General features: G+C 38.3%; 1 protein-coding gene across 1 annotated transcript; it reads right to left on the minus strand.

The window, feature by feature from the left end:
- Positions 1–6,848: 6,848 nt before the first annotated feature.
- Positions 6,849–8,175, minus strand: LOC120570004 (trace amine-associated receptor 13c-like). Its single transcript, XM_039818226.1, has 2 exons — positions 8,012–8,175; positions 6,849–7,665 (listed from the first exon to the last, which is right to left on the minus strand). The coding sequence occupies exons 1-2, from the start codon at positions 8,173–8,175 to the stop codon at positions 6,849–6,851; spliced, it is 981 nt and encodes a 326-aa protein (XP_039674160.1).
- Between the last annotated feature and the right edge of the window lie 2,070 nt (positions 8,176–10,245).

A 10,245-nucleotide genomic window follows, 5' to 3' on the forward strand; every position in this document is an offset into this window, starting at 1 on the left:
CATAGTTTGACCTATTTTACTTAACTATCTTCTAAGTGTTTACTGTTTTCTTCACCTCTTTCAGCTTGATTTGTTCAAGTGAGCTACAAAACAGACCAGCCTGTTCAATATTGATGTTACTCTTTCATCTTGATCTTTAGTTTTCATAGTGGATTTTGGAGTCAGTTTGATCCATTCACACTTATTAAAGATTATGCCATCATTATGTCTGATGCTACTATTGTTCTCTCATCCTTTCCGTGTATGTTACGTGCACCCACATACATCTTATCACAATTGAGCTAAATATACTATATTTTTTGTCCTTTGATGAAATGCAAAAAAACATTGGGCCTCATTCACCAACCGTTACCTTACGAAGAAATGTGTTCTTAAACCCTTCTTACGCACGTTTTTACGAAGATTCTGGCATTCACTATTGTTTTCTTAACTTGGATTTGTTCTTAGCTAAGAACAAAATCTACGAACACTGAAAAGCACTCTTACGCACATTTGAGTGATGACAATTTGCTCCAAATGATTGCTTACTGCATTTTATTTAATTCCACAGTCGTTTACAATGATAGTATTGTACTGTAATGTATTTCTGATCATTTGTTGATAAAAAATCATATTATTCAAAAAAGACACTAACACTGCAATTTACATCAGCAATTAAACTGATTAAATCCTGCGTTATTTGGTGATTGATCGCTATTTATAGGGCGGAAATGCAGTGGTAGAATGTAACAAAGTACAAATTCATCCTAACTGTACTTAAGTACATTTTTCACGTGTCTGTACTTTACTTAAGTAGACTCAATAGTGCATAGCCTACTTTACAATTATCTATACTTTCTACTCCACTACATCTCTACAATGTTCCGTTACATTTTCTGATCAGTTTCCCCCCTGCCAAAACATCTTCCTGACCGTCACACGTTTGTCTCACCAGTAAAGTTTGGTTGCCATAAATACTCTACAGCAACCAAACTTTACTGGTGAGACAAACGTATGTATATATGGGGCACCACTGATCCAAGCCGGCTCCGGTGCTCCAGAGCCCTGGCGCAGCGCCGCTGACCCTCGGTAATACAACCCCCGGTAAAAGTGAAAATGAAAACGTTTGCTTTTTATTATTCCCGTTTTTAAATCATAGTTTCCATCTATTTCTCTCCACAGCGTCGTTTACTCCTCCGCCAGGCTGCGTAAGACGCGTTAATATCTTATTTATTTGGCTGGACCTCTTACATCTACCCATCTGCGCTGCTTCACACGCTTTATTTGCTTACTTGCATGGTTAAAGAAAATGAAATACATCCATGAATAAAACCAACCGCATTCCGATTCTAACAACATATTTCCATTTTATGCTGGTAAGGATAGGAACTGTTTTTAAAAGCCAGGCTTTGTTTGTGGTTGTGGACAACTTCTACTTTTACTAAAGTAAATATGTCTCTGGTTATTTGTACTTTTATTTAAGTACTGAGATTCAGTACTTCCTCCACCGCGGCTCCGACAAGCTCCGACAACCTGTCTCCCAGGAGGTGCACAGGAAGTGTTGTGTCCTTATATGGGAATTTTTGGGGCGTTATTTTATGCTAATTAGGAACAACTGGCACGCGCTTTCAGTTACGAAGACGTGGGATTCATCAATCCTAAGAACACAGGTGCGAACAAACCTGCTGTTTAAGAACACGTCATGAATCCGGCATAAACTTTTCTTAGAAACCTTCTTAAGAACATATTTAAGAGAAAACTTAGGAAGATATTGGTGAATGAGGCCCATTGTTTCCATGGTAGCTGTTTATTCAGTGAATAACCCCATTGGGGTGTCTTGCTCTTTCACTTACTTTTGGGTGTACAATATTTCTCAGCTCTGGGATGAGTGTGGTAGGCCACATTTGATATACCTTACATATCCAAGGAAATTTACAATAAATCCCTGGATTATAATTAGGGGCCGAGCAACGAGGCTGCATGGAGCTTGCTTATCGGTGCTAATAGCATTAAGCTAACGGGTTAGCTAAGGTGCTGTATTCATATGCTAATAGGGTAATTAGCCACAAAAGGCTAGCAGACTAGCTACTGCATATTGCCTGTGAAAAGGCTAATGATTATATCTATTGGTTATGGAAAGTAATGTTGCTTTTTAACACTATTGCTAGCTGTGGGTTTTTTTGTTGAATGAATGTTAGTACAAATTGTGAGTTTAACTGTTTAACTGGAGTTTATGGTGAAGTAGCTAACTTAAAGAGGCACATTTTTAGTGCATTCTTTCTACAGTTACAGGGAGGGATATATAAGCACGCAAGTCTTAATGCCTCTAGATTACAACACTGTAGCTTAAGTTATGGGAAAATAATACAATTTGAGAGATGTTTACATGCAATGTATGCAATTATATTTAGGATAGTGTTAATGTTACTAAGGTTCCATACAACTTGAATTAGAAATGCATTGTTTGTATAAATGTTGCCTATTAATATAAATGTGCTTTTGGTACATGAAAGGGATTTATATACGTTTGATACCTAAGAGAAGAAATTTAAGAACGGTTGTACAAATTGAATAGAGGTTTATATATTTCAATAGGGGTTAACTGAAATATGACCTCATTTTATTTCCATTGTAGCCTAACCAATTGATTTTATTACTGAATAGTAATTGAGAGAAATTTTTTGGCCTTATCTACAGGTGGAGGAGGTGAAAAGGCTACGCAGGGGAGGCCCAGTCCACAGAGGGATATTGAATCACATCGATTCTTCACATCCCAGAGACTTCCAGGGTTTAGAGATTCCCAGTTCAGGATCGAGACTCTGAACCTAGATGGATTTCCCTTGATTCATTCTTCATCGTGGAAGGACAAACGGAAACCAAACTCATATGGGCCCCAATGTTGAACATCTCTGAACTCTTGTCATCAAAGAACAATTGAGCTCATAGAAGTGCAAAGGGTTTCTTTTGTGTGCACACTTTATTTTTTCAGTTAGTTTATCTGTATGTATGCCATATTTCTGTGTACCGTATTTTCCGGACTATAAGTCGCACTTTTTTTCCTACTTTGGCTGGTCCTGCGACTTATAGTCAGGTGCGACTTATATATCAAAATATATATAATTTAACATGTTTTTACATGTTAATTCATACTGAAAACATTACCGTCTACAGCCGCGAGAGGGCGCTCTAGGCTTGTGACAACTAGAACGCTCCTCCTGAAGACAACTGAGAAAGAAAAGAGATAACAAACTGCAGGTAGTAAAATATGCAGCCGAAAACGGTAATCGAGCAGCAGAAAGAAAGTTTGAAATGAGGGAGAAACTTATGGGGAGACTGGCGAAAAGGTGACTCTTAATGCAATGAAGAAAACAAAGAAAACAAAGAAAGCTAATCGGCTAATCGTGTGCTGAAAGCAAGACGGCCAGAGCTGGAGGAACGAGTCGGGAGGGGCTCGTTCACGGTGCAGTTACTTCTCCACGCCTTTTAATACATCCATGCTCCACGCCCTGGTAGCTAGTTGTTCTGTGTGCTATTGTATAGTTCAATAACTGTTAATGTGTTACGTTAACATACCGGACACCTACCGTATTCAGTGTATTGTTCTGTGTGCTATTGAGTAGTTGAATAACTCTTGTATTTATATTCTAAATAAATGCGACTTATAGTCCGGTGCGACTTATATATGTTTTTTCCTCTTCATGACGCATTTTTTGACTGATGCGACTTATACTCCGGAGCGACTTATAGTCCGAAAAATACGGTATATTAATAGCACTTTACTTGAGGTCAAGGAATGTATTTGTTACACTGTCATAATGTGGTAATGACAGCAAGTCTTATCTATGATATCTTAATGACTAATACAAATGTTACCACTTTACTTGAGGTCAAAGAATGTTTTCGTTACACTGTAATAATGTTGTCATGACAGCAAGTCTTATCCATGATATCTTAATGACAAATATAATTGGTACCACTTTTCTTGAGGTCAAAATATGTATTAGTTACACTGTCATAATGTTGTGATGACAGCCAGTCTTATCCATGATATCTTAATGACAAATACAATTGGAACCACTTGAGGTCAAAGAATGTATTTGTTACACTGTCATAATGTGGTAATGACAGCAAGTCTTATCTATGACATCTTAATGACAAATAAAAATGTTACCACTTTACTTGAGGTCAAAGAATGTTTCCGTTATACTGTCATAATGTTGTCATGACAGCAAGTCTTATCCATGATATCTTAATGACAAATACAATTGGTACCACTTTACTTGAGGTCAAAAAATGTATTTGCTACACTGTCATAATATGGTAATGACAGCAAGTCTTATCTATGATATCTTAATGACGAATAAAAATGTTACCACTTTACTTGAGGTCAAAGAATGTATTTGTTACACTGTCATAATGTTGTCATGACAGCAAGTGTTATGTAAGATATCTTAATGACAAATACAATTGGTACCACTTTATTTGAGGTCAAAATATGTATTAGTTACACTGTCATAATGTTGTCATGACAGCAAGTCCTATCAATGATATCTTAATGACAAATACAATTGGTACCACTACTTGAGGTCAAACTATTTATTAGTTACACTGTCATAACAGTATCATGACACCCAGTTTTGTGAAATTTCCTGTCAGACATCTATCTGAAAAAGTGCTAGAATTGGTCTCTAATCTTGCACATCTAATTATAATAATCATTAGGTCAAAATGTCATGAATACAAAAAGAGGTGAATTTCTGTTCATGTCAAGTTGTCATGACAAAGACATCCTCTGGTAATGTCATTCTGGTTAATGTCAAGTTGTCATTACAAAGACATCCCAAACTAATTTAATGTCAACTTGTCATGACCAAGACAACTTCTGGTAATGACACTTTGATTAATGTCAAAGTGTCATAATCAAGACAAATTTAATGTCAAGTTGTCATGACCAAGACAACTTCTGGTAATACCACTTTGATTAATGTCAAGTTGTCATAATCAAGACAAGCCCGACAATGTCAACTTGTCATGACAAAAAACGAATGACACTTAATGACAGAAGTCATAATCGTTTATGACTTGTTTTTAAGGTTTATGACACATTCATGACAGTGTCATGTCATAGTTATGACAGTGTCATGTCATGGTTATGTCGGTACTGTCAAGTAAAGTTTTACTGCTTGCTTCTTGCTTTAGCTACGACCTAACGTTACGGGAGGTTAACTCCGACTGTCTTCCTTATCAAATATAAATGAGCTTTTGTTTAATTGCCAAACTTGTGGTGGTCGATTAACGTTACGTTAATCATTTAGGTGCCGCTGTCTGCCCTCACGTTAATTATTAACGTTGTCTGCAAACACGTTACAGGATTATTGTTGATCATATAACGTTACAGTTTCATTTAGTTATAACGTTACACTGGTTTGAGAGTCTGGGATGTGTTGACTTACAGTAGTTTATAAGGTATGATTGAGGTATTGTGAAATTGAATTTTTCTCTCTTTACTAGGGTCTATTAGTCTACTAATCCAGAATTATTTATATATTTATTTATTTATTTGTCTGCTAATTGTGTATTGTGTTCGATTGCTGTATGGTTGGTGGCAAACCAGTTTTCAGTTTTTCAATTTTCAATTCAATTTTCAATGATTAGTTGCATAGGCAGTGCACATTACATGGATCTGCCACTAAGTAAATAACAAATAATTGAGGATTCTCTATCATAAGGAAGTGCACTGTAGTGTGTTAAAAATTTTATTTGGTTGCAAAAGTGTTTTGCATTTAGCTACACTGTGATGTTTTGCAGTTTTGAACTAAATAGGAGTATGTCAATTTTAGAGTTGTGAGTTATAATATTTTCTATATTTGGTCTTATGGCCCCACAGAGCCAGCACAATAGGAGCTAAGGCCTTTCATTATAATTCATCAACAGACAAGGGAGTCCTTTTTCTTCAGAGCCTCAATTTTTGGTCTGTACTGTATGTTACTTAAAGTACAGATATTAACTTAAAAGTAAAGCATTCTTGGTGTTTTTAACATGTTGCAGTAGTCTGTTTACACTGATTATATACCAAAATCAAAGCTGATACTGTATGCTGATAGGTAAAGGAGTCAAAATAACATATTGCATGCTTTGAATTCCTTATATATAGCTATGCAGTGTTCTAAGCAGCCTGGATGGGTCGCTGTACATGATGCAACACTTATTATAACCACATGAGACTTGAGACTTGACTTGGACTCTAGCTCAGAGACTTGTGAGCATCTCTGTGTCATAGAGACAACAAATGTGATAAAGAGATCAAACATGAATAATACTAAACTAAAAAAACAACTTTTCTCCCTGAGCTGAAAGAGAACATGATCTTTTGTGCTGACAGTTGTATCTGATAAACAACAGCTGATGGTTTTCTCTACTTGAAGGGAAAGTGTGGCTGTTCAGGGGCATCTTTTTTCTCTGTGAAACAGGAGCCCAGCAGGCCTGTACTTTCTGTTAGCAACAACATGGACACAAATCACAGAGATGATGCTTTGACCAAACATAGAGACATAAGTTCAAAGCTGTAGTTGTGAAATGTTTCCATCAAAAGGAGAAACGGTTCCCTGGGAAGAAAACATCCTTCATAAGTGTCAGTGAATTTAAAACTTGCATTAAACCGGTGATTACCTAGAGACAGTATATGGTGCTTAGGACTCTTTGCAGAGAGGAAAAGTGTACAACAAGCAATAGCTGAAACACAGGTCTTTTAATTGATGGGTAATCATATCTTCACTTTCTGTATTTGATAATTCACTCACTGAACAGCAGGAACATATTCATTCATTTCTCCTTAGACCGAGTCTGATCTCAGTCCCTCCACAGCCTCTCTACAGCATGTTGGTCTCAGAGGAGCCAGGCTGCAGTATCTGAAGAGTTACAATGAGTTTAACTGCTTTTCTAAACCAGGGGTACAAGAAGGCATAGATCACAGGGTTTAGACAAGAGTTAGACAAATACAGAATGGTTGATAAGGGATGAATTAAAGCTACAATCCAGTTGTAAGGTGCCCATGTTAAGATGCATAACGGGCATATACATATTAGAAACACAACTACAAGAACACCAAGCTTCCTGGCTGCTTTCAGCTCTGATTTCTTTGCCTTTGGAGTCACTGAATGCTGGAGTGTGACAGCTGTAATGTGAGAGCGCATGGCACGAGCCTGAGACACAGCCACGGCAAATATTCTCAGATACAGAGCTACGATGACAGTAACTGGAACAATAAAGTTAATAAAAAGATCAAAAAGCAGTGAGATGTCATCAGGGTTTATAAAACATGCTCCGTAGCAGGGTTTATAACTCCCTGGTTGAGTCGGAAGATCCTTTACAAAGAGAAGGCTGTAGGTAAAAGAACAGAGCCAACACAGACACACACAGAATTTAACTCTTCTTGCAGTGACTTTAGTGGTGTAATGCAGAGGGTAACAAATAGCCACATAACGGTCAGCTGATATGAGAACTATGTCACTTATTGAGGCTGAGGGAATGATGAGGCAAATAAGAGTATATGTAGCACACACAAAGTCACCAAGAAACCAGCAGGATGTTCTTATGAGAACTTCTACAGGAATCAGAACAAGGCCAATTAGAAGGTCTGAGACAGCCAGAGAGAGGAGGAGGATGTTGGTGGGTGTGTGGAGCTGCCTGGATGGAAAGAGAAAAGCACCATTTAACCAACAAGAGTGATAAAACAAGTATTCAAAATGAAAATCCAAATGAGTTTGAACATTTTCGGTTCCACCACATCAGTAGTAACCATATGTTTAAGTGTAGACAGTTAAAATGACTTGGTTGAGGTCACGGTGGACAGAAACAATGCTTAATATTGGTAAGAGAGTGGACATGAACAACAGTCTCTGGCATCAAAGTCAGACATTTGGAGCAACATTATTCAGTACTAGCTCAAAGACAATTCTTCTAAATATACAGCAGCTGTTCACATTTTTAAGTTACAAATCCTGTAGAGAGAAGCTGAGAAGTTAATATCTGCCTGAAGTGGGAGATAGAGATGATGATGAGCAGGTTGAGAGTCACAGTGATTGGAGAGATGGAGTACAGCATAATGGTAACTGTTGGGGGCCAAGGCGAGGGCTTTATACAGGAGGTGTTTGGGAACTGTGGAAAGCAGAGCTCGGCTCCGTCCTCAACCTCCATCTGCAGAGATCTGCAGATAGCTGCAGCTCTGGCAGCTTTCTGAACAAACCTGAGTCATGTAACTGAATTATCTCTCTCACATTCTCTTCATCCCCTCCTCTCTCTCAGTCCCTGTTGGACTCTGATGCCCCTCCTCCCTCACTCTGCACATCCCACCATCATCTTTATCGCTCTCTGTAACCCTGCCTTTCTCACTGTCTCTCTATCCAATCTCTCTTTTATCATTTTCTACACTTGTTTCCTTTCCTTTGTCCTATTATTGTCCTACGGATTACTTTTCAAGTTTCTAAACAGTAGTCTTGCTTTGCCAGCTGTGTCTACGCAGCACTTTGGAGAACAGTCTGGCTACCCCATAGATGCATTCTGGCATAGGAAAAAAAAGAAGTAATTTCTTTAACCCAATTACAATTGACTCGGGAGGCGCAAAAGTCTGAATGCAGAGACGGTGTCTCTGCAAAACAGTCTGTTTTGTTGACACATTTGCACCTGACAAATGAAAACGCCACATACAATAATAAATTAACCCACAAAATACAGTGATGTGAGCTATTTAAATCAGATGTATATATGGTTAAACATCATGTGCTCTACTAGAGTATCTCCGTGTGTATTTTTTCCATAACAATCCCACTGATAGGCCCAGAAAACTCTGCTCGATATCTTGAATCAGCCAGTTGGAGATCAGCAATGTTTCCTCTCTAGTGTTTAGCTTAGTGCAGGGCCAGTGAAACCATACACGACGGTGGCTAAGCTGTGTCTTTTTCCCCAGCTGACCAAATATGGTCACTTCTGTCTTCAAAATACCAAGATAGTGTTGGCCAAAATGCAAACTCCTAGAATCAAAACAGCAGTCAGATGCTACGTCCATCATATTTACAATCTATGGTTTGCTGTCCGAGGAACTAGCCATTTGAGTTCGGATATTTGCATATTGGGCTAACATTTATTAGCTTATGTTAATTGTGAGTGAGAAGATGGTGAGGCTAATGTTAGCTAACATCAGACCTTGTGCAGACCTCTGCTTCTTCCCGTCTCTTCCTCATCAGTGGTAGTAGGAGAGAAGCTGCAGCTCTGGAAGCTTTCTGACAAGACATGTCATGCAACTGATTTTTCTCTTTCTACCATTTTCATTTTCTCCACATTTACACTTCTCCATCATAATCTCTGGTGGACAATGATGTCTTTCCTGTCAGGGTTGTGCAGGTTCAGACCCAAAATGCAGAGACAGCAACAGCCAGGATAGAGAAACAAAAGGTCTTACTATTCATTACTCCAAGGAATAAACACTGGATGAACATGAGGTGTCAAGGGCACAATGACAAACAAAGTGACAAAAAACTCAAAGAATATGACAGGTAAAATACACGAGGAATTAAGGCACAGCTGGAGTGGGCAGGGAACTGGAATAAATGATTGGGTAACAAGACTTGTAAAACAAAAGGCCCTGTCACACCGAGCTGACAGCCAGGAACTGGTGGCAACGAAGGCTGACTGTGGCGTCGGCCCACCTCGCCTTTGTCTTGGCCCAAAATTAGCACTCGGACATACAGAGACTACAGCCGACGGCCAGTGGTTTAATTGGCTTTTGTAGGGAGAGGGAGCCCTTATTTACGGGGAATGGTCATCATTCAAAATCGCGCCGTAAAATGACTTAATGGGTTTTTACACCAAAGGTCTCTTTTTCCAGTATTAATGTGTAAGGTAGGGTTGATTAGTTATTCAAACAAAGAGAAATACTTTACAATTCACTTACTTTATATATATTCTTTTTACCTTTTATAGGCTAATGTTAACAGGCAGGCAATGGATTTCACCCTTGGAAAATGTATGAATTTGAACATGTTTGAAAATATTGGTTGGCAAATATGTAAAAATCTTTTTAAACAAGAACATTATGTTGATTTAAGAGAATCAGAAACCATTATTATAGCCTCTTTAACAGTAATTAGCTGGCCCAGCTTGTTCATAGCCAGTGTATGTTCATTTAAGCTTCCAGTTTGTTAGATGGCACCAACATTTGGTCTAATCATAACTGGCCTGGCAACCCAAAGGCCAAGGTTTTGCTTCCAG

The sequence above is a fragment of the Perca fluviatilis genome, chromosome 12, assembly GCF_010015445.1.
Source record: "Perca fluviatilis chromosome 12, GENO_Pfluv_1.0, whole genome shotgun sequence".
In the NCBI taxonomy this organism is placed as follows: domain Eukaryota; kingdom Metazoa; phylum Chordata; class Actinopteri; order Perciformes; family Percidae; genus Perca; species Perca fluviatilis.

Bases quoted from the DNA above. Each gene is read 5' to 3' on its own strand.
- LOC120570004 (XM_039818226.1), bottom strand. From the start codon at position 8,175: ATGGAGGTTGAGGACGGAGCCGAGCTCTGCTTTCCACAGTTCCCAAAC. The intron at 7,666-8,011 runs GCAGATATTAAC...CTTTCCATCCAG, and splicing joins ATCTCTATCTCCCACTTCAG to GCAGCTCCACACACCCACCA.